Source organism: Monopterus albus, unplaced genomic scaffold (assembly GCF_001952655.1).
Source record: "Monopterus albus unplaced genomic scaffold, M_albus_1.0 scaffold334.1, whole genome shotgun sequence".
NCBI classification, from domain to species: domain Eukaryota; kingdom Metazoa; phylum Chordata; class Actinopteri; order Synbranchiformes; family Synbranchidae; genus Monopterus; species Monopterus albus.
In genome coordinates, this window is record NW_018128214.1 from 334,029 (window position 1) to 357,881 (window position 23,853).

Genomic DNA, 23,853 nt, shown 5'->3' on the forward strand with positions numbered 1-23,853 from the left:
AATCTACAAAGCAGCTGCAGCTGTCAGAGAAATGTCACGGAGTAAAAACAACAGTGTTTCTGTCTGCAGTGACGTCTAGAGGATCATAAACTAGATGTACCCAAGTAAAGTACAAGTACCTCAAACCAGCAGCTCACTGACTTTATCTTCAGCTCCACGTGCCTCTGACACCGGACTTCTCTGTGTAAATGTGGTGGTTTGTTTCCACCTGTAGCCTCAGAAAACATCCTTCTTGTTGCTGAGCCAGTCGGGGGCGCTATGGATCCATGTGACCCAGATGTGCGGCGGCGACTGCTGGAACCCTGTGATGTCACTTCATCCCCTGCCTGCCATTCAGACCCCCGCCCCCTCCCGGCTGTGGAGGAATCCGGGGTTCTGCAGCTGGGTACGAGCTCAGGACACTTGATCATGTACATGTGTGTGTTCTTCAGCAGAGCTGCAGGTGAAAGTTTTAATTAGTGTTCGCTGTGAGAGAGATAGAAGAAGTACTCTGATTCTGTACTGAAGTAAAAGTAGCAGTACCACACTGGAAAAATATTCTACTACAACTTAAAGTCCTAGATCACCTTGGTTTCTTTGAACCTGTGGTTCAATTTCCCCTAAAAGTGGGCACAGTGATTCTGCTAGTGGTCTTTCACTCTCGCTGTCACTGTGCAGATTTGGGGCAATGAGAACTTGGCTTAACAGCAACTTCCTGGTCTTTCCTCTGCTTCCACACAAGACTTATTAAATCCTACTGTTCAGACATCGATGAATTCTCTGAATATTCCTTTAGATATCCATAACCCAGGGGCTTTCCTCTGCAAGTGATTGATTAGTGATTGGTTCTGCCTTCTGTCCACCAGGGGGCGTGGTGTACCTGCTGTTCTCCAGGGTCCATGATGGAGGAAGTTTCTCTGTTTATAGAGGGACTTCAGATGAAGGCCAAGTGCTCATCAAGGTGAACCTGCTCATGTATCTGTCACACGTGTGTGTTTGTGCACTGGACATTTCAGGAGATTCCCAGTTTAAAGGATAACTCCACCCTCAGACTCAGCTAGACACCTCTGTCCCAGCAGATCGAACACTGCTGTTAGAGGAGGACATTTATCGATTCACTAGGTGGGCGCCCGTCCTCCGGTTCTTCACGTAACAAACCTGGAAACTGAGCGGCTGAGCTGGAAAAGCTGCCGCATTGAGAAGACAGAGTGCTGCAGAAACAGACGAAGGCTTCTCCCTCCCAGTGACTCAGACCTGATGTTTCACTCTCAGACATGGCTGTGAAGCATCCACACAAACAGATCAGAGCTCAGCATTAAGGCCTGAGATGTGACGTACTGAGGTACACGTGTCATGTGACTGAACGTCACCGAGGGGATGAGAAACAGAAGCAGATCTGTGTGTAGCGGCGAGGAGACTGTAACCTGCGGCCAACTACGACTCCCGAGGTGCTTTTCACTGACAAGCAGCCAGTCAAAGAGCTGCACACTTCAAACAGGAGGAAGCATTCAGCAGGTTACGTGTGCCCAGCTTCTGATTCATGCCTTCGTTTGGCTTCTTCTCCATAGCATCAGCAAAGGCTCATGGGCATTTTAGTAACATCTGACCTTAATCAGCTGCAGTTGTTCATTAGCTTTCTGGAGTGACTGTGCTTTACTGTAGGTGAAACATGGTTATACAGCACATAGAATGTGGTGCAGGGGTCTGATTAGCACCAAGGTAAACTGTCAGGCCAGCGCTGACCCTGTGGTTTCCTGTGTTTACCTGTGGCAGGTGGACAGCTGCTCCCTTCCCTGGGACTTCCATCAGTTTAATCGTCTGAAGAAGAACTGCTCCACTCCTGACAGCCTTCCTCTGCTCAGCTGCTTCGTGTTCCTGGATGGCTGCATCACCGTCTACACCGCCCCGCCAGGGCACAGGTTCACCGTAAGTCATTTCCTGTTCAGGTCCCGACATTTCCTCCCAGTCAGCAGGAGGGACGGCCTCAGAAAACCTGGGGTCATGGACTGAGAATGCAAAGTAAATAAATACACTGATACTGTTGCAAAGAAGCATTTTGAGCATTAGAGACAAACTGAGGATGACACTGCAGAGACCAGCAGCACCAGTGGATGTGGTGTCCTCATTGTAAAGCGAGTCCAGACTCTGGTCCAGCTTATCGCTCTGGGCCGTAGACCTCCACTGGGGGACAGGTTTCCTCCTCAGGACACATGGGAGGCCATCTGTTTCTAACACAGCATCACTGTAGAGTCTCTGGTCTCTGCTCAGGTCAGAGTGCTCCGCCGGCTCCTCACACTGCAACAGAACAGTGTGTTGGAGCTGTTTGTTGGAAACAGACGGGCCTCCCCTAAGGTTAGAGTCAGGGTCAGGTTCCAGAAGGCAACACAATGTAAAACACCAGTATGTGCTGTATGTGTGTCCCAGGCGCTGACAAAGGGGACTCCAGAGCTGTCAGTGACTCATGAAGCTGTGTGGCTGCTGCAGCTGGTGTCACAGCTTCACGCCTGCAGGCTCGTGCATGCAGCGCTGCGGCCTGATCTTCTCACCTGTTTCTCCAGGTAGACCAGCAGTCTCTGACAGGAGAGTTACTGTAGAGCTCAACAGTTCGAAGCCTTTAATCTACTGTGCTGCTCAACTCTGGCTCTTACAGAGGTGTCCTGGGCTCTGGTTACGTCTTTCCCGTGGACTGGTCCTCCTCGGTGGACCTGGACCTCCAGCAGAATGTCACATCGGTCCAGCAGCTCTGCTCAGCTCAGACCTACATCAGTCTGGGTCTCCTGGAGCCGACTGCACCGCCACACCTGGTACCACCTCACCACACCTGTCTCCTCTGTACACACCCCTCCTCCTTCTCTGAGATGGACTCACACTAACTCCTCCCCCTGTCTCTACCTGTCAGGTGGACCTGGTGGGCATCGCCGAAACTGTCCATCTGCTCCTGACCAACAGCAGCATGGTCCTGGTGAAAGACGACGAGGGCTGGACGGCAGAGCAGTTCAGTGGGAACAAGCCCTGGTACTCACACGTGATCCTGGATTCATTTACATTTAAATCAGCCTTATTTCACATGTTAATACAGGTTTATGTCATAAGTTCAACCTGACTGGTTGCACACATTAGACCTGGTTTAAGTTCACCCTCGCTGTCTCTGCAGCTACATCTTTTCCCACATGTGGAGGAGGTTTTTCCGATCGCTGCTGAACGCCGGCGACCGTTCGTCTCTGACCGTCCTGTCGGAGCTGAAGGAGCAGATGTCGGCTCTTTACCCTGAAACACCTGTTTAGCCTCTGGTTGTCCTCATGTATATGTGTTGTTATATCTGGTTAACTACATTTTAAACAAGTGTCATAGTATTGTTTTTTCTTTTTGCTTGTTTGTCTTTGTATTTTCAAATGTAAATAAATAAAGGGAAAATATGATGTATAGCATTTTTTTTGTCTGCTCCATTAGCTTCAACCAGAACTGGGATTCAGCCACCAATGGAAATGTAAATGCTGTAATGAAACTACAGCAGGCTGTCACGACAGGTTCCCTTGGGAGAACAGTTAATGTTAGTCGAAGGTTTGATCGCTCAACAGCAGAGGGTGCTCTGAATGCACAAGAAATCCTGGGGGTGCACAGAATTAGGTGAAGAAGACCATGTGATCAAAGCTCCAGAAAAGCCAGACCAGTAAGTGGACCTTGAGGAGGCTGTGTAGTAAAAGAGAGCGTGTGCCAGGGTTTGTGCAGGTCTTTAATGAAGCCCTGTTTTCCTCAGCGTTAAAGAGTCTGACACAGTTAATCTGAACGGGTTCCAATACCTCCTGGGCTGTGACGCTAGTTATAAAATGTTACTGCCTTTTGCACCAAGTGACTCCAGGATTTTGTTCTGGAAGTTTGTCGCATTTGAATTGGTTAATTTTTTATTTCCTGCTGCTCGTCCAGGCTGCAATTTATAATCAATTACTGATATTAGATGTTGTGTAAGAATTAGTGGTGTAAATATCAAATACTGGCACTTGGTAGACAATTCTAGTCAGTGGTGGAAGGTAGCTAAGCACATTTACTCAAGTACACTTCTGAGGTATCTGTACTTTCTCTTGACTATTTCCATGTCCTACAACCGTGTACTTTTTACTACACTACATGTACCTGATAACTTCAGGTCCAGAACCAGATGAATCAAACCAAACCCAGTAGAACCATCAGACTCTATTGATCCCAGTAGGAAATCCACCAGCTACCCAGCAGGATGGAAAGTACTTCCCAGTATAAGTATATAAGGTAGTTACCATCAGCTCCACCTTTACCAGCTGCAGCATTAAAGTGATGGACACAGTAATTAGTCACTATGATCCAGTATCAGAGACGTTACTGGGACACGGGCCGTTCTTCTGGACGAGTACTGGTACTGCTGGTACTTCAAGTATATGTTGGTGCTGTGACTTTTTTACCTATACTTAAGTATAATGTTGAATGTAGGACTTTTTACTTTTAACAGAGTATTTTTACACTGCTATTACTACTTTTACTGAAGTAAAGAGTACTTCTTCCACCACTGATTCTAGTTCTTATGGTTTCACTGATACCTGTCAAATGTTGCTGATGATGAAGAAACAGGAGCTACATTAATGTCTGTGGTATTAAAAAAGGTTTTAATTGAATTTGGTGAAACTGCAGCATGAGAAACATAAAAAGTCCAAAGCACCCATGATTCCTTGCACCATGATCACATAAAACAAAGTGACATGAAACAGTAAGTTGGTGTATCAATGTGTCCTGTGACTCATGTGGCTGGACTGAGGTAAATCATTGAGCTTCTAGTTATTTCATGTGTTAAACCTGATTGAACCTGAACTCTGTCACATTTAGATGACAATGCTGTGAGCTAAAGTTTAAGGCAAAGTGATGGAGTCTGGTCGTTGCTTTCTTTCCCTGCCCAAGGGGAGAGCGAGGCATGCTGCAGCCTGCAGGTGACTGAGAGGGAGAGAGGCTTAGCCTGTGTTTCATCACAGGTTTCTGGGGGAGGTGTGTGTGTGTTGACTTCAGGCTTAATCAGAAATGTCTTTACATTATTTCCAGCTAATACATATTTACCTGTAAAGAGTCTGTGTTATAAAATAAAAATCCTAATTCTAATGACTAAGTAAAGCATCAGTGTGTTTATCTGCTAACTGAAGCAGCACAGACCACATTCACCACAAATGTAACTGTTAACTGCCGTTAGCCTCTGTATGAATAGACTCATCATCCAGTCTGGGAGGAACATTAACATGAGGTCATGTGGTTTTTACTCTGAACATTTGTACTTAAATCAGCAGTTGGACCTTTAAAGAGACAAGTCATCAGCTGTAAACACTGATCACACACCAAACTCTGTTCAGAACTTCTTTAATATTCTGTTCTGTCACTGACTGTTTCAGCAGCGCTACACTGAACTACCGTCATATCAGTAAACTCAGTTTGAATTTGAAGGGAAAGAAGCAACAACCTGTCAGTCAGCAGAAACTCCGCCCCCTTCCACTTTTTTTCTTTCATACCTGAAACAAGGTGAGACAGGGATGAGCAAGGTGGGGGAGGGAGAGAGAGGAACTGAAGGGGAGGAGACAGGGCACACAGAGAGAGTCTGAGTTTGAGAACGACAGCAGGGACCAGCCAGAACGGAATCACCCGACCGAGCTGGACTCAGCTGGACTCACCTGGACGCTGCCAGCCAGGTGAGATTGTCTTTGTTCCCTCCACATCTGTAAGGGTCTTACACAGTTGCCTGTTAACTGTAATGTAGCAGAGGTTCTGAGCAGAACCAGCCTCTGCTGGGTACACGTAGACTCTCCACTGAAGTGCCAGGTCTGTTCGGGTTCTGCACCTGCAAAGAATCCAGTTAGAACGAGTCAGTCCAGTTCGTAACTTGAACACAGAGACATCATGTAGCTTGTTCTGAATAACAGCGTCTGAAGTGCGAATGTAGAACCTCTGTAAAACAGTCGGTAACATCTGTACCAGCTGTGAAACCTCTTGTTCAAACTGCTCTACAGAGCATTCAGTACAACTGCTTCTAAAGCCTGGCACTGACATTTTACTCACAGAACCTTTATGGACCAGTTAAGAACACGTTTACCATGCTGCTCTTGATCAGATGTGCTGACCACCACAAAATGGTTCTTCAGGCCTGAGCAACAGCGTATCCATGGAAACACACATGCTGAACCAGGATTAAATGGACCACAGACCAACAGAGACCAAAGATTTAAAACAGGAAATCCTAAAGTCTGAAGCACCGGACAGCACATTTTTATTTATTCATTTATTACTCAACAATCAGTGAGAGAACAGGTGCAGGAAACATGGTATACATTCCGTGATATGATCACGTTGTTGTTCAGTGTGCATGACTGAACACCACACACACATACACAGGGGTATGGGGGGGTCTGTGCTTTAGTTCTACAGATGAGGACGTTTTAGACATTAATGACAAACAGTCATCAAACAGGTGACAGCGGGACAACAACGTCATGTGAATCTGTGTTTGTGTGACGGACGATGATGGGGGAAGCAGAGCTGATGCTGGTTTGGATTTTCTGTTGAGTCCTGGAGCTTGTTCTTCATGCGTGGATAGCTGAGTTCTCCAGATTGTTATGTTGAGTCGTTGGTTTCAAATTCATCTGGAGCTGCTGTCATAGCAACAAGTCCTTAGATCCAAACCTGCAGCTTATCTGGATCACGACCAAGAGGTTCTAGTTGTAATGTGCAAGTTAGAGAAAAATCAAAATGATCTGTTGAATTATCACCAACTTCTAACATAAAACATACAATAAAATCAATGTTATGCTGGAAAAACTCCAGAATATTTAGTTAGAGTGAGAATTTAAACACAAACATGCTGACGTTTGCTTCTTACTCCACTGACGTTTCACCCCCTGAGCGTCCAATCGGAGACGGCACCCGCTCTGCACCGCCACCACTGTGGTGTGAACACAGACCCAGGATATAGACTGGAACAACACAGCACATGAATCTGGAAAAAAAAACAAACAGTGAATCAAATGAGGAAAAGAATGTCCAGACGACTGAGGCCAGATGTAAAGGAACACTGGAATACTAAATAGTTGGCCACAGAGACTCTGTCGAGAAGAACTCTGCTAAACAAAAAGGGAAATTATATCCAGACTCATCAATTCACATATTCACTGGCTCTGCCTCACAAAACTTTAAAACATTAATCAACTGAACTTTAATCTCATTTGGAAAAATAAACCTATCAGGACGTTATGAATGCTGTGATAGAAATGAAGTGGCTGTAGTCCTTTCTAAAAATAGGAGCCGGCCGTGGTTCCCTCAGTGGTTTTTGAGAACGTTGGAGGGACTGGATTTTTACTGAAATGTGATTTTGAAATATCCAAACTGCCTGTCAAACTCTGCCTTCCACCAACAAGCCTTGTACTGGAAAATGATCTACAAACATACTTTTTGGTCCTCACAATGTGCCACTGTGGAAGAACAGATTTGTCTCGAGAGGAAGGAAGTGGATGGATCTGGCAAATTACCAGCTTTCAACATTAACTACATCGGTATACTAGACAAATGTGTATTAATACTTTTTTAAAAGACAGATTAATTAATATATTATATTCTGGTTTAGCAAAAAGTACCGTGAATCAGAAAAAAATGGACAGATCATATGTGAGGACAAAATTCTTAATCCTTCCAGTTCCTCCAAAACATTTCAACTGGGTGTTACACTATAAAACAAGAACACTGAATTTGCCCCCCCAGTGTGGAATGGATTAACGGAAGTGATTTTGGTTAACACCTGTGTGTAATGCATTAGTCATAGTCAAGTTCAAAGTGTTTATTTGTCATATGCACAGTTAGGAAACGTGTTTCTCTGTACAATGAAATTCTTACTTTGCCGTCTACATGAATGCCACAAAATACAAAAGAAATATAAAGTAGATAAATAAGTAACACCAAATCTAAGGCACTTTAAGCAGCAAAATAATAAAAATATATAAGACTATAATAGAGAATGTATGCTGCATGGGAGCAGCATGTGCAAGAATTTAAACACAAACATGCTGACGTTTGCTTCTTACTCCACTGACGTTTCACCCCCTGAGCGTCCAATCGGAGACGTCACCCGCTCTGCACCGCCACCACTGTGGTGTGGACACAGACCCAGGATATAGACTGGAACAACACAGCACATGAATCTGGAAAAAAAACAAACAGTGAATCAAATGAGGAAAAGAATGTCCAGAAGACTGAGGCCAGATGTAAAGGAACACTAGAATACTAAATAGTTAGCCACAGAGACTCTGTCGAGAAGAACTATGCTAAACAAAAATGGAAATTATATCCAGACTCATCAATTCACATATTCACTGGCTCTGCCTCACAAAACTTTAAAACATTAATCAACTGAACTTTAATCTCATTTGGAAAAATAAACCTATCAGGACGTTATGAATGCTGTGATAGAAATGAAGTGGCTGTAGTCCTTTCTAAAAATAGGAGCCGGCCGTGGTTCCCTCAGTGGTTTTTGAGAACGTTGGAGGGACTGGATTTTTACTGAAATGTGATTTTGAAATATCCAAACTGCCTGTCAAACTGCCTTCCACCAACAAGCCTCGTACTGGAAAATGATCTACAAACATACTTTTTGGTCCTCACAATGTGCCACTGTGGAAGAACAGATTTGTCTCGAGAGGAAGGAAGTGGATGGATCTGGCAAATTACCAGCTTTCAACATTAACTACATCGGTATACTAGACAAATGTGTATTAATACTTTTTTAAAAGACAGATTAATTAATATATTATATTCTGGTTTAGCAAAAAGTACCGTGAATCAGAAAAAAATGACAGATCATATGTGAGAACAAAATTCTTAATCCTTCCAGTTCCTCCAAAACATTTCAACTGGGTGTTACACTATAAAACAAGAACACTGAATTTGCCCCCCCCAGTGTGGAATGGATTAACGGAAGTGATTTTGGTTAACACCTGTGTGTAATGCATTAGTCATAGTCAAGTTCAAAGTGTTTATTTGTCATATGCACAGTTAGGAAACGTGTTTCTCTGTACAATGAAATTCTTACTTTGCCGTCTACATGAATGCCACAAAATACAAAAGAAATATAAAGTAGATAAATAAGTAACACCAAATCTAAGGCACTTTAAGCAGCAAAATAATAAAAATATATAAGACTATAATAGAGAATGTATGCTGCATGGGAGCAGCATGTGCACCAGTCAACAGTCAATGTACAATTATGACTATTACATGATTATGTATGATTATTACATTAGAAACACCCGATGACTGATTACAAACTATTCTAGCCCCCTTTATTATTTATTTATTCTCTGTTTTTTGCTATATTCTATAAAGGTTTATTTTCTGTATCTTTTTTTGCTTATTGATTTGTATTGGTATGTGTCAGTTATGTGTTGGACACTGTTACCTACAAACTTCTGATTACCTGATGATGCTGCTTGGCTCGTTCTGAATCGATCTGTTACTGTTATTATTGTTTCCATGAAAGTCTGGACATTTTATAAGCCCAATTTTCAATAAAGATTTTTTTTAAATACTTACGTTGCCTCAGTGCATGCTGGGAGGACTCCCCATGCCCCTGCAGTCATGTGGTTAGTGCTCAGCCAATCACTGGTCATGGTTTCAAGTCTGCTTATTTTGCCTTTATTTCAAAATAAGGGCACGCTGATATTCCCAGATAACTTCAGAACAGCTCAGATGTCACACAGCTTTAAGAGAAGCTGATTATCTGGAGAATTCACAGGACCATTTTAGCCTGATAACAGCATGTTAGCCTGGTGTAGTTGAACCATGTTTGAAGGGCGGGGCCCAGGTCCAGGCTGTTAGTGGGCCACAACTGGACAGTTTGGTTTTTTACACTAGTGAAGCTAAAAGAACAAGAGCTGTGCTCCTCTTAAAAGGTTGTTGGTAAAATGCTGTTTCCTGTTGTTGTTGTGGTTTGTGATAGCTGATGACACATCTGCACACATCTGCTGGACCAACACCAACTGAGCGCTGCAGCACGTTGGGCCCAGGCTGCAGCAGGATCTGGTGAATCACTCTGAGTCTGCTGTTTCCAGTCGGACGACTCTGGTGATTTACAGACGGGGGGAGTCACACAGGAGCTGTCTGGTCATGTAGTGCGTTGGTTTGATTTCTCAGGTATGTCAGTCACACCCTGATTACACACACACACACACACACACACACACTGCTGCATGAATACAGGCACGTCACAAAGTTTTCAGGCCCCTTCACTTTGTTGTGCTGTGGCTTCATGTGAAACAGCTGCAGCTGACTCCTCAGCTCCTCGATCTGCACTCAGTCACACATAATGATACAGTGAAAACATTGGCTAATTAAAGCTGAACACTTTCCAAATGTCTCCAGAGCCTTTGCTTTGGCTCCAGACTCAGCTGCATCCTGTCTCACACAAGTCTAGACTCTGTCTGGAGTCCACCTTTGGCAAACTGGGCTGACTGGACACAGTGTAGAAAGACATACACCAGTGCAGTTCACACTGCAGCTCAGGACACAAACCAAGACATGAAGTCCAGGAGCTCCCTGTGGTCAGACCGTGGTGAGGCCCAGATCAGGACCAGGGGATCAAACCATGTCTAAAGCTCTGAGTGTCCCCAGGAGCACAGTGGGGCGGAGTTCTTAGCAGCAGGGGCAGGGAGACTGGTCATACCTGAGGGCAGGATCAATGCAGCCAGACACAGAAGAAAACCAGACTGGGCCAAGGGTTCACCTTTCAGGCACACAGCCCAGACACTGGAGCGGCCTCAGCCCCATTGGGTTAGGGTTAGCCCTGCAGAGATGGACACACTGCTGGAGGACAAGCATCTCAGGAAGTCTCTATCAGTTGGGGGGGACAACAACACTGGAGCAGCTTCAGGACCAGGCTCTGACTGTCCCTGGGGGTGCCCAGCCAAAGTCTAAGCTGTCAGATAGACTGGAAAACTGCTGCCAGAGGGGGTCCTACAGAGTCCTGATCTAAGGCTCTGGATAGTTTTATAAAGATTTTATAAAGAGATTTGAAATAAACTATCACAAATGTCTAAAACCATATTGAGGGTAGACTGATGGACAGAAACTGTCCATTTACAGCTCAGTAAAGTGAAGGGGCCTGACACCAACAGATACCCAAACTTCATGGAAACACGATGTGAACTTTGAGTCTCAAATATCAAGCAGGGAGGGAATCTGAAAACACCTGGTTCGTTAATGTTGTTCAGCAGGTTGAGCTTCATATTTTATCTTTAGGTATTTTATCTTTAGGATCAAATAATTCTCATTGAAATAATCATTATCGCAGCCTTTGCTGAACAGTTCTCCTGTGTCAGGGTTCTCCCAGTTTGTTTACTGGGAGTCGGACTGTTTCTGTTAGAAACCAAAGCCAGTCTAATGCTCAGTCCATTCATTAGAAGTACTGTATGTGCTGTGTGCCCATGGGAAATATGAAGCATGCCTGAGAGTCATATGTGTTAAGGTGATGGTTTTCTCACATGTGGATACTGTGGACAGAGCTAAGCTAAGCTAACAGAGCTAACAGTAGCATAGTAGCATTATGATAACCTGACAGTATTTCACTTGTGTAGCTCATTCTCATTATCTGAATGAGATAAGTAGATTTGTCTCAGGGTTAATATTTAATTTAAAGCTCCACTGAGCCTGTGTAACCAGGGTATAAAGAAATGGCTTGTGACAGACCAGAATGCAACTAGAAGCAGATCTGAGAACGTTTACTAATGCTCTGACGTTGTGTGCTGGAAGAGCACATGCAAAGTAGAGAAACATCTTCAACAAAGCAAATGCTGCAAAGTGAGAAACCACAACCAAGTATGGACTCTATTTGCAGTGTTTCAGTGTTTTTAGTGTTCAGCTGTGTTTTGTGTATGTGTCTGTATGGAGCTGGAGCTCGCAGGGCCAATGTAACATTGTCCTTACTGAGCTCAGATTTAATAAAGCGCTGTGGAGCTCCAGCCCCAGGTGACCTGCTGTATGTGGCTGGTCAGGAGCCCCCAGCTCGTCCTACCCCTGGAAAAACCTCTGCTCTGCAGCGTTTCTGTTCAGAGCAGTGCCACTTCTCAGATAAATCCCGACGGATCACATCTTATCTTTCAGGGCCAGACTGACTGTTGGCTAAGATGGAGCACCACAGCAGCTGGAGGCTGAGCCCCAGCGTCAGCTGACTGTGAGGTGCAGGCCCACCTCGGAGCCTCCTTCTGTGAGCTAACGTCCTGGCACTGCTGCAATCAGAGCCAACACCGCTGAGACTCACTGAGCCTCAAAATCTAATTGTATTATAACAAAGGATGCATTTGTTAGAGTGACATATGAGCACAGTGACTATGGTGTGAGTCACTGCTGCTCTGCCAATCCACCAGTAACAGACAGAAACACACACAGAGGCTCAGTGTTGATGTGTCAGTCATTGAGGAGCGAGCACAGGAAGATGTGGACTGAGGTGGACCTGTAACACCTGTGTGCATATCAGACTTGTGTCTGCTCCTCACACTGGTCTTCACACTGCAGCACAGCTGTCGTCCTTATGTACAGCTCTGTTGTTTTAGCACACGCATGTTTAATGACTTGTCAAACAAGGCGAGCTGTTAGCAGCAGTGAAGCTGCATCATGCCTCTAGTTTTATAGAACTCGTATCAAAACAGACTTCACAAGGGCAGACCTGGATAAATCAACATGAACACACCCTTTTTATGTTCTTATGTGCACGTTAGCACATTGAGCTTGCTGGTCTGAAGTCTGTGCACATGGATTTACACATAATGTGCAGTATGTGTATGTGTGTACATGTACATTGACCCCTGAAGCTAATTACAGATAGAAGTTAAACAATAATTTGACCTCAGCTGTCATCACGTCTGCTGACACTGATCCAGAGTCAGAGGAGAGGAAGATCAGCTCACTGCTCCTCCTCCTCCTCCTGCTCTGGCCGGATCACATCCTCCACCACTCCCACTGAGCAAACAGGAGGAGGAGACTCGACTTCATCGCTTCTCCCCTTCTGTTCCCAGGCCGAGCCGGACTGAGCGCAGCTAATCCAAACAGGACTTCACCTGGTTCACCTGAGGCCGAGAGACATCAACTCACACACAGGTGAGAGAGAGAGAGAGGCAGGTGTACAGCGTTACCACTCAATGTGGATCATTCACTTCAGTTCAAATCAATGTAGAATTTACAGAAACACAAAGTCACTGTGAGAGAATAACAAATGTAAAACCTTTCGTCTTAGTCTTTTTCATTCAAACAAAATGAGTTTGAATGAGTTAAATGAATCCAGATTAAAAACTGTTTAATTACTGCACCTGTTAGAAGAAAAACCACCGCTGAATTAAACATTAATTCTACTTCTGAGACCAAAACACAGCTACAGTGAAACTGAGACCAAATCAAACCAAATCAGTTACAACTAACTGTAGACCTAAATACACATTTTAAGCAGCGATGTAAAAATGTTAAAGCTCAGTGTGGATCGATAAAATGGAACAACAGCAAAGACACTATGAAAAGGAACCTGTGTAGCCGCGGAGGTGAGACGGTTGAAAATTCACTGCAGCTCAGTTAAATGTTTGTCACTGCACCTTAAAAACAGCTCGAGTGCTGAGGAAAAGTTTAACACTGTGTACATGAACATATGAAAAGATGTAAAAGGCTTGTGCTAATGTTAAATGACAAGTTTAGAATATGGTGCCAGGTTCTTGTTCTTTAAAGTAGACACCATTTATTAATTTGATTTGGTTATTTCTTTACGAGGACAGCACACACACACACACACACACAGAAGACAACATCTGTGTCTGAGTTTTTCAGCTAAAGCTCTTTGTTGACACGTTGCTGAAACTAGTGAAGAGAAAAAGTAGAGACAGAAGATGACGTAAAGGCGTCAACACAATCATTGTCAACAGTGGACAAGCCACACGCAGCAGCAGGGAACTGGAAGCAGCTGTGGTGGAAAGGAACCAAACACATGTACTCAGTACTGAACCTAAGTACACATCTGAGGTATTTGTACTGTACCCGAGTATATCCACATTCTGCTACTTCATACTTGAACAAACCGTGTACTTTTTACTGCACTACATGTACCTGATACCTTCAGGTCCAGAATCAGATGAATCAAACCAAACCCAGTAGAACCATCAGACTCTATTGATCCCAGTAGGAAATCCACCAGCTACCCAGCAGGATGGAAAGTACTTCCCAGTATAAGTATATAAGGTAGTTACCATCAGCTCCACCTTTACCAGCTGCAGCATTAAAGTGATGGACACAGTAATTAGTCACTATGATCCAGTATCAGAGACGTTACTGGGACACGGGTCGTTCTGCAGGACGAGTACTGGTACCGTTGGTACTTTAAGTATATTGGAATGCTGATACTTTTGTAATTTTCCTTAAGCAACATTCTGAATGTAGGACTTTTACTTGTAACAGTACCTTTATGTCGTGGAGGATTTTTAGGCTGTGGTATTACTACTTTTACTGAAGTAAAGACTGAGTCCTTCTTCCACCACTGAACTACGCATTACTACAATAAGCCCTGCAGCAACACAAAGCAACAAAACACAAGCAACAGCATTTACAACTGTGACACATGCAGAGCAGCAAAAAGACTGAGCCCTGCCCCTGTCAGTCAAAGTAGATTTAATGGCGCTATAATCGTCGTTGCTCTTCTCCTGTGTGAATAAACAGCCTGCAGCTAGCTGTCACTAATGATGCACACAGGTGAGTTCTCACCTGGGCTGTTGGGTCAGTTTGTGTTTGACAGGAGGGAGGAGGTGGAGGTCATGTGACTCTGCTCAGATAAACCACCTGAACAGTAAGAGAGGCTGAACCTGACACTGTGTGTGTCGTGTGCCTTTGTATTACTTGCATTATGAAGACCAAAACCTGTTAACACACACATTGTGGGGATTCCGCTATCTGACCAGCCTCTGGTCCCCACAAGGCAATCAGTGAATTTTAGGGTGGCAGCATGGTTTAAGGTTAGGTGTTAGGTTAACGTTAGGTGTTTGGGTCAGGGTTAGGCAAGTAGTGGTTATGGTTAAGGTTAGGATAAGTCTATAGGAAATGAATGTAAGTCAATGTAAAGTCCCCACAAGGAATGAAAACACTGTGTGTGTGTGTGTGTACCTTCATTTCTCAGTTCAATCAGCAGCAGCCCTGGTATTGTTGTTTCCCTCAGTTCTCATCTCTCGCCTGGTGTTGCTGCATTGCCGTGGTGATGTTCCGCCGCAGAAAGAAGAAGCGCAGGCCAGAGATCTCGGCACCACAGGGCTTCCAGCACAGGGTCCACACGTCGTTCGATGCTGCCACAGGACACTATGTAGGCCTGCCACTCCAGTGGCAGAGTGTCATCGACACACTGAGGAGGCCGAGCCCACTGGTGGACCCCTCCAGGATCACCGAGGTCGAGCTGGAGCCCAGGAAGGTCAGATTAAAGATATACAGTGTTTAAATGATCAGTCTGTTACAGCCACGTCTGTTAACAACACCGAGCTACATGACGTTTGCAGTTACTTTACAGATTAAGACTTTTACATACAAAACATATGAGCAGCTGTCAAGTTTATACCTCCACCAAGGGCTGGGGTTATGCTTTTGCCAGCATTTGTTTGTTAACAGCAATGCTCAAAAAGTAAAGAATGGATTTGGATGAAATATTTTGGACAGGTAGGGTACGGCCTACGGAAAAATTGATCAGATTTTGGTACTGATCTGTATCATATTTTGGATACAGGTATATTTGAAATTATTCTTCACCAGTGTGAGTGCTGGAAAGGCCGCTGACTGTATGTGAGCTACCTTGTGGCCAACGTGTGCAGCCGCACTCCAAGTACAAATCCCTTTTATGACATTATGGGGAAACTGAGTTGCCCCTGGTGGAGGTCGGTACTCTGAGTGCTGTCTAGTTACATATGTTCTCAATGAACTGAATCCCTCTAAAACTGAACATGAATGTTTCTGCTGTTTCCCCACAGACAATTGTTCGTGGCAGTTTCATTGGTCATGGCGACTACATCAGCCATGTGATCTCTGAGATGACCCGTCTGTCCGTCACCAGCTCCAACTCTCTGCGTCGCAGTAGTCCATCGGCACGGAAACGCGCAAGGTCACTGGGTCGACTGGGAGAATTGGTGGAGGACAGGATGTATCAGTATGAGGAGCTCAATCACCACGTAGACGGCAGGAAGAGCAGCGAGAGCTCCACCTACTGGCAGGACCGGATCCGACAGGTCCGCAGCGAGAGCGGCAGCCCCAAACTGAACAGAGTTTTGCAGAGAGCCAAGTCCAGTGGCCAGGTGGGGTCTGGGGACACGGCCCCCATACCTGAGACACCTGTGAGGACAGGTGAGAAAAGTGAGACATGTGCAAGTAGTGAGGGAGCAGGTCTAAGACCGAGGCCAACTTCCTGTCTCTATTACCGGGAATCTGTGAGGACCAATCACAAGCCTCACCTGAGATTGAAACCAGGTGTTAATCACCTGCCTGACCTGCTCTCCTCTTCCACAGAAACTCCCAGAAGGCCACAGTCCTCCTACAACCCGAAGGTAAGCCACGCCATTTGAAAGAACAGTTACACATTTAGCCAAATACACTTAGTACAGATTGGTTCCATTCTCATGTAACTCTGAACCTGGTTAGCTTAGCTTATCGCAAAGGTATAATACAGATAAAATGTTGATCAGTGAGCTCGAGCATTTGCTATTCATGTCCCTCTATTAAAAAAGAAAATCTGATTCTGCACTGACATTTATTTCCCCATAACTCCCAGTGACTCCCGTCAGCTGAGCTTAGTTTACAGTAGACTCAGAATCAAACACTGAAACTCTGCTACAACAAATCAGTGCTGCTCGGCTGAGATTCTTCTGCACACAGAACATAAACTGTCTGAAACAGCACTGGCACTGTACAGTACTTGTTTTTCCACAGAGCAGTAACCCATAGTGACTTTGTCCAGTTCAGATTAAATCTCTAACACACTTTCTGAAGCCTCTGTAAACTACTCAGTAACAGTACTTTGTCACTGAAGTGATTTTTACAGTGAAAGCATGTGACAGTGCTCGTGTCCTCCTTCCCCCAGCTCACCATCCCCTCCCACCTGCTGCTGCCACCCCCTAACAGCACCAGCAGTCCCATCATTTCAGGTCGAAGTTTACCTCAGCACCCTCACTGCCCCTCCTCCACCATCAACATTACTCCAAAAACACAGACCACCCCGAACAACGACTTGCCCCACCCCTCCCCTTCTGGATCCCCGGTCTACCCATCCACCCGGCATGGGCCCTCCTCCACCGAGCTGGTACCTGATGAAGGTCCTCAGAAGGTTACCCATGAGCAGTTTAAGGCAGCGCTTCAGATGGTAGTGGACCCAGGAGACCCAAGGATCACACTCGAGAACTTTGTGAAGATTGGGGAAGGGTCCACAGGTGTGGTCTGCATCGCCCGAGAGAGACACAGTGGGCGACAGGTGGCTGTGAAAATGATGGACCTGAGGAAACAACAGCGTCGAGAGCTGCTCTTTAATGAGGTACAGGTAGCACAGTAACATCAGCAGCAGCTTCACCTGTCCCTCTGGGATGTCATCAGTTCATCTGTCCCTGTGTGTCTTGTCTCAGGTGGTGATCATGAGGGACTACCAGCACCAGAACGTGGTGGAGATGTACCGCAGTGCTCTGGTGGAGGAGGAGCTCTGGGTAATCATGGAGTACCTGCAGGGTGGTGCTCTTACCCACATTGTCAGTGAGACCAGGTGACAGACACACACACACACACACGTTTCTTGGTAGATTCTCTGTTGTTTTTGTTTTACAGTGTTTCTGTGTGTTTCAGGCTGAACGAGGAGCAGATAGCCACGGTGTGTGAAGGCGTCCTGCAGGCACTGTCCTATCTCCACTCTCAGGGAGTCATTCATCGAGACATCAAGAGCGACTCCATCCTGCTAACACTGGATGGGAGGGTAATACAACTACAAACCACCACCAGGGAACACACACACACATAGGCTTCATCCTAATCCAAGCTCAGCTGTTGATCAAAGTCTACACTCTCAGACAGTTCTTTAAACAACTGACACATAGGCTTCATCTTAATCCAAGCTCAGCTGTTGATCCAAGTCTAAACTCTCAGACAGTTCTTTAAACAACTGAAGACCAGGGCATCATTATAACAGTGAGATGGAAAGTGTAAATAAAAATAATTACTGGACTCATTTATAACAACCAGCTGACCTCCTCCTTTTCTTCTTCTTCTTCTTCTCACATGCTATGGATCAAACTGTCAGACTTTGGCTTCTGTGCTCAGATCAGTAAAGATGTCCCAAAGAGGAAGTCTCTAGTTGGGACACCGTACTGGATGGCCCCTGAAGTGATCTCCAAAATGCCATATGGGACTGAGGTAACAACAAGGAAGCATCCAGGTCCAGATCCTGAATTGGGATTCGGTCTGGAAACACATTTACAGCTGGGTCTTCAAAGAAAGAAGGACTGTCACCAATCAAAACTTAAACAAATGATGAATAAATGGTGATTGTGTATGTATTCTGATGAATTCTGGTCCCAGGTGACCCCTGACCATTTCCTGTTGCCTTCAGGTGGACATCTGGTCTCTGGGTATCATGGTGATAGAAATGGTGGATGGAGAGCCACCGTATTTCAATGACACACCCATCACCGCCATGAAGAAGCTGAGAGATGAAGCAGCACCGGGCGTGAAGAACATCCACCGGGTCAGACATACAGCACACACAGTTTTTCGTCTTTAAGACATTGTGAAGCCCCTGACTAAAACATGCATTATGAGGACCAGCTTCCTCTAAACCTCTCTAAAAATTTTAAAAGTATTGTGAACACAGCTGCATGCAAGTTTTCAACAATTTAACAAAGTGATTTGAATGAATGGCACAGAAAGGCTAACTGGCTAACGAGTTAGCAGGTGGTTGTGAGGTTTTGATCAGTCTGGTAGTAGTTGATGATGTCATACTTTGTCCTGGCAGTACCTCATGATGCCATACTGTGTGCTCAGGTATCTCCGGTGTTGAACGACTTCCTGGGCTGCATGTTGACTCGTGACACACTGCAGCGCAGCAGCGCCGCCGACCTACTGAGGCACCTGTTCCTGCTGCAGGCTGGATCCCCATGCTGCCTGGTGCCACTGGTGGAGCAGTACCGCAAACGCTTGTCACTCTGCTGAATACCTGACGATACCTGTAGAGCCACTCAGGGGACGTCTTTCTACTCACCACCTGAGAAACATGGTCATTTTCTCAGTGGTCACTAAAAAGGTCAACATCCAGTCACATACCAGTGTCGCTGTAAGCCCCTCCCACCCCCGCTACCTGTCAGAGCTCTGTCAGCCAATCGGGTGAGTGAAATCAGTCTGAAGACTGCAGGGTGCTATCAGTCTGAACACTGAAGGCCACAGAGTCACTTCAGGCCATGAACTTTGACCTCCAGCTGCAGGACAGTTTGTTTACACTATAGCAGCTGATGTCAACTGTAAACACACCTGTCACATGAGAGAAGGAAGTGATCACAGAACATTCATCTTTATGCTGCTTCCTGGTTCACTTTTGACCTTTGATCTCCTGTTCTGTGACTGTTCACCAAACAGGGGGATCTTAAAATACACTTTTTATTATTATAAGTTATTAAAAAGAGCTTTTCATTAAGTTAAAATGTGTAAATTTAAAAAAGACTTGACGTTCGTGTGACTGCTGTATGAGAGCAGGAGAGGACCTTTTTCTCATCTAACAGTGCGGTTGTGTTTCACTCTCTTCTGCTTCACTCACCTGAAGCAGGTGTTTTCTTTTGTGTTTGTGAGCGTCTGCAGAGGATCCCAGTCCCGTCTCCCTGTCGGAGAAACAGAATAAAGACACATACACTGTAGATACTAGGAGCAGGTAAAAGGATCAGTAGTCAGGCCTGAGGAACAGAGAACACACGGGTCTCCATAGTTCTCAGCAGCTGAACCTCAGTTTTTTACAAAAACAGAAAACTTTGGAATATCTGAAGTTCACATATAAAATCATCAACGTTCAGCATCAGCTTTCACTATTAAAACTAGTGTCTGAATTCAAATGAAACTCAGTGACATTCGTTTTCTTTTTGCACACGATGAGGATTAGGTTTGTTAATCTGCTGAATGATGTTTGTAAATGTGGAAAATGTTTATCAGCCTTTGAGCATAAGGTGACACCATTAAACATTTCGTTTTGTCCAAAACCCAGAAACTAGAAGATGGATCCATCTCACGTTTGTATTTTTGATTCAAGAATGACTCAGGTTATTGTTGGAGATGCATTTTGTTCTAACTGACTGGTCACAGCAGGTGTTCCTCAGTCCACAGGGAGACATTTATACTTCTACCCAGCTCAGCCTGAGTTTTCACAGAAACATGTGGAGAACACTGAGGACAATTCAGTTTACAAGCTTCCTCACAGGTTCACAGTGTGCATGAGCAGGTCAGTCATTTGCAGATTAGTTTATTGATTATTCGCCTATAAAATGTCCTGAAATTATCTCTCACACACGTTGTTCACATCTTCACAGTTTAAAACCCAAAGAGATCCAGTTTCCTGTGAAAACAGAACCTCTGAGTCAGTGGAGAACCCAGCACGGTTCCTCTCCCTGCTACGTGAAGATTGCAAACAGGTGGACAAAATAAATAAATCTAGTTTGTGTGTTTGTTCTTAAAGTGATGCACGGATGATTTTCTCCAGTGATGAATGTTTTATCTTCCCAAAGATGTGGATTTATTTCCGACTTGCACAGGTTTACACAGAATGTGACTTGCACACGATCAATGTTCAGTGTTTGATGATTTTTTTTATAAAATCCAGATGTTAATAAAGAGCTATTTTACCATTTGTGGACATGGGGTGACTGTCATTTCTCCTCTTTCATAGACTTTTACTCTGTCCAATGAGCATGAACAGGGTCTAACACCATCAGTCCGCTGCCAGCTAGTGTTTTTTTATCCATCGCTTTCGATCATTGTAAACAAGGTTTGCATTCTTTCCAGTGGTCGTCTTCATATGTTATTTTAAAATCTGTTGGGTCTCTAAATGTCAGAGCCTTGGATTAGTTTGATGGTTATAATTCTTATTTCTCTATTTTAGAAAATGTAAATCTTCCGTAGATCCGTTTTTTAAATACCAAGAATTAAACACAAAAACACTTTTCTGTTGTCTGTTAATGATGATTGATGTGTAATGATAATGTTTAAATTAAAAATTAACACAAATCTAAACTAACACAATTAAAATTGTTTGATCTGCTCAACTCATTTGTTTCTCTTACAATCTAAAATAATTTTAACTTATAGAACACTTTTCAACGTATTTCAACCTTTTATATGATAAATGAATGTTTAACAACCTGATTTTCAAGACTTCGTTTTGAATTTGCTCACTTATTAACGGTTTTCTCTGCAGTGAACCCGACTCTGTGTCAGTTTATCAGCTGAAGGACAGAGGTTCTGATAACAGCTGCTATTTTAATGACGGTGTGTGAACAGTCAGTGACACATGTTCTTCATGTTATACACTTTAAACTCTGATCATGTCTCACACACACACACACACACACACACGCTGCTGTTTTGAAACCATTTAAATCAAATTAAAGTGGAAACGATGCATCTTAACTTCATAAAGGGTCAGTTCACCAAAATTACAATAGAGCAGAACTGTATTTTTTTCTCCTAAACAAAAAGGGCATTGCTTCGTCCCTTTAGGCAGCGAGAACAACAATAGGTGAAAAGGTCACAGGTAACTTTCTCCATCAAACTGAAATAAACCCTCTTTTAAATTTCAGGTGTTTTTATAGAACTTTATACAAATAAAGGGGAAAACAACTTCACACATGGATAAATAAACTAACGACAGCTCATAAGAAACTCTGAAGCTGAGTCTTTGTAGAATTGTTTCTTTTGTTTTTTGTTGATTGTTTCTTAATCTAATTTAGTTATTCTGCTGCTCCTCTATCATCTTCTTCTGACTTTTACATTTACAAGAGAGTTAAAGTGTAAAGCGTCCTGAGACGACTCCTGTTGTGAGTTTTGCTGAATCACTATGACCAGTGTTACCCTGACTTACCTGATTACTGACCGGCTGCATTTTCACTGGAAACACCTGAAAAAGATACAGAATAAAATCACTCTGATAAAATGTTTTCAAGAAATACACAGTGAAACACCGGATAACGAGCAGAGTACTTGGTATTCCATTGGTAATACTGGTCAATAAATGAAGTTAGTGTCACGACCTTCATCATTAGCAGACGTCAGTGCAGCACCTGCTCAGTCAGCCCTCTGAAACCAAACTGGACTTCATCTGCCTTCAGTAGCGTGTAGCAGCACCACACTGGTCCAGATTTACAGGCTGCTGTTTGAAGACAAACTGAAGTTTTATTAAAGAGACTTAGAAACACAGAACACAGTTTGCCTCAGCACACACACTCAGTAAATCCCCACTGAAAAGTGCTGTGTACTGGTGTGAGGGTACAAACTCTGTGCAGAGCAGAATCGCTTTTACTCAGAAGCACAGACAAAACCCAGCAAAGAGGAACAGTGAGAAAGAATGAAGGCTAAATCACCAGTTACTTCTTCTGACAGCTAGTTTAAATCTGAAGTGTCGTCCACATGATGGTGTGTTTGATAAAGGCTCTGAGGTCTGATATGAAGTAGAGACTTGAATGTCTCTGGTTTCTATTTGAAGGGTGAGAGCTGATGAGTCCAGGCTGTCGGAGATAACGATACAAAAACACTCCAGTCAGTCCTCAGGCCTCATGTCTGGGCCCAGCATTTAACCCCAAACTCTGAAATATTTCATTATAATGCTTCAATATTTAACAGATTTTATTTCATCTTCAGAAAAAATTTAAAGTAACTGACTTTGAACAGAGCTGCAGCTGGACACTGTTTCAGGGTTTGTTATAACATAGGACATAAAACCATGGATAAACATAAAGGTCAACACAAATATTTTATTAACTACAAATAAAAAACTAAACAACCTCCTTGTACTTAAATTTAAATTGATGTTCAATTTGATTTCAACTCAGTTTTTTTTGTATAGCACCAAATCAAAAGTTGTGGCACTGGGCAGGTTGTGGAAAAATAAAAAGTGAAAACTCTACATGACAAAAGAAAAACACTGCACAAACGTAAGAGAAAACTGTTTTAACAAGTCATTTATGTTTAACCTCCAGGGAAAATGAAAACAGCAGGGATACAATCCAATTGTTCCCTTATGTCATAAATTTATATCAGATACTGATTCATCTTGGTTTTGTTTCTGTTGTTTTGGTACCTGCTGCAGAAAATAAGATTTACAACTCAATAATGGATTTTCATTATTAGTTAAGATGAAGATTAATGGTGCACAGATGAAAAAGCGGGGACGTTTAGCAAATGTTCTTCAAGTGAGGTAAAATATTGAAGCCTGGTCTGGTGATGTTTCTACTGCCGATAACGTGTTCATTAAATATTCTGCCTGTATCTGCTTCAGGTTTTATTTAAAATTAATTCTCTGTTCACTGAAATTTAAATTAAGAACCATTTAATGTTTGTCAGATCTTTTCTACACTGTACACAGATCTACACTGTCAACCAAGCACAATGAAATAAAAATGTTTTTTGAACACAAAAAAAATATATAATATAATAAATAGTATTTAACAGGTTGGAAACCATAGTTTAAAGCAAGTTTTGCTGCCAAATGAGTCAGAAATCACTGCAGGGATTAAACCAAATGAGAAACTGGATGAACATCAGAATCAGCATTGTTCCTGTAAGGACATAGAAGAAGCTAAGTGGACTCTAAATTGAGAG

The 23,853-nt window shown here is 43.7% G+C and overlaps 2 protein-coding genes and 1 long non-coding RNA gene across 5 annotated transcripts; 2 read left to right on the plus strand and 1 right to left on the minus strand.

Annotated features, from left to right (window-relative positions):
* The first annotated feature begins 75 nt into the window (after window positions 1-75).
* On the plus strand, window positions 76-3,342 carry bub1ba (BUB1 mitotic checkpoint serine/threonine kinase Ba). The gene is made up of 7 exons (XM_020624654.1): window positions 76-385; window positions 846-940; window positions 1,753-1,905; window positions 2,404-2,537; window positions 2,630-2,783; window positions 2,879-2,994; window positions 3,134-3,342. Exons 1-7 carry the CDS (start codon window positions 259-261, stop codon window positions 3,261-3,263), a joined length of 909 nt encoding a protein of 302 aa, XP_020480310.1. The 5' UTR covers window positions 76-258; the 3' UTR covers window positions 3,264-3,342.
* Window positions 3,343-13,033: 9,691 nt separating this feature from the next.
* On the plus strand, window positions 13,034-19,222 carry pak6b (p21 protein (Cdc42/Rac)-activated kinase 6b). Of its 3 annotated transcripts, XM_020624653.1 has the most exons (10): window positions 13,034-13,116; window positions 15,167-15,451; window positions 16,002-16,371; window positions 16,534-16,571; window positions 17,105-17,551; window positions 17,640-17,773; window positions 17,854-17,980; window positions 18,292-18,417; window positions 18,614-18,748; window positions 19,045-19,222. In XM_020624653.1, the coding sequence occupies exons 2-10, from the start codon at window positions 15,245-15,247 to the stop codon at window positions 19,210-19,212; spliced, it is 1,752 nt and encodes a 583-aa protein (XP_020480309.1). In that variant the 5' UTR covers window positions 13,034-13,116; window positions 15,167-15,244; the 3' UTR covers window positions 19,213-19,222. The 3 variants fall into 3 exon arrangements, with proteins under 3 accessions (XP_020480309.1, XP_020480307.1, XP_020480308.1); XM_020624651.1 differs by having other exon boundaries at window positions 16,002-16,571; XM_020624652.1 differs by having other exon boundaries at window positions 15,206-15,451; window positions 16,002-16,571.
* Window positions 19,223-19,824: 602 nt separating this feature from the next.
* Window positions 19,825-22,381, minus strand: LOC109974455 (uncharacterized). The gene is made up of 3 exons (XR_002276966.1): window positions 22,287-22,381; window positions 22,118-22,153; window positions 19,825-19,871 (listed from the first exon to the last, which is right to left on the minus strand). It is a non-coding gene; the product is annotated as an uncharacterized LOC109974455 (long non-coding RNA).
* Between the last annotated feature and the right edge of the window lie 1,472 nt (window positions 22,382-23,853).

Bases quoted from the DNA above. Each gene is read 5' to 3' on its own strand.
- bub1ba (XM_020624654.1), top strand. From the start codon at position 259: ATGGATCCATGTGACCCAGATGTGCGGCGGCGACTGCTGGAACCCTGT. The intron at 2,538-2,629 runs GTAGACCAGCAG...TGGCTCTTACAG, and splicing joins CTTCTCACCTGTTTCTCCAG to AGGTGTCCTGGGCTCTGGTT. The intron at 2,784-2,878 runs GTACCACCTCAC...TCTACCTGTCAG, and splicing joins CGACTGCACCGCCACACCTG to GTGGACCTGGTGGGCATCGC.
- pak6b (XM_020624651.1), top strand. From the start codon at position 15,245: ATGTTCCGCCGCAGAAAGAAGAAGCGCAGGCCAGAGATCTCGGCACCA. The intron at 15,452-16,001 runs GTCAGATTAAAG...GTTTCCCCACAG, and splicing joins TCGAGCTGGAGCCCAGGAAG to ACAATTGTTCGTGGCAGTTT. The intron at 17,981-18,291 runs GTAATACAACTA...CACATGCTATGG, and splicing joins TGCTAACACTGGATGGGAGG to ATCAAACTGTCAGACTTTGG.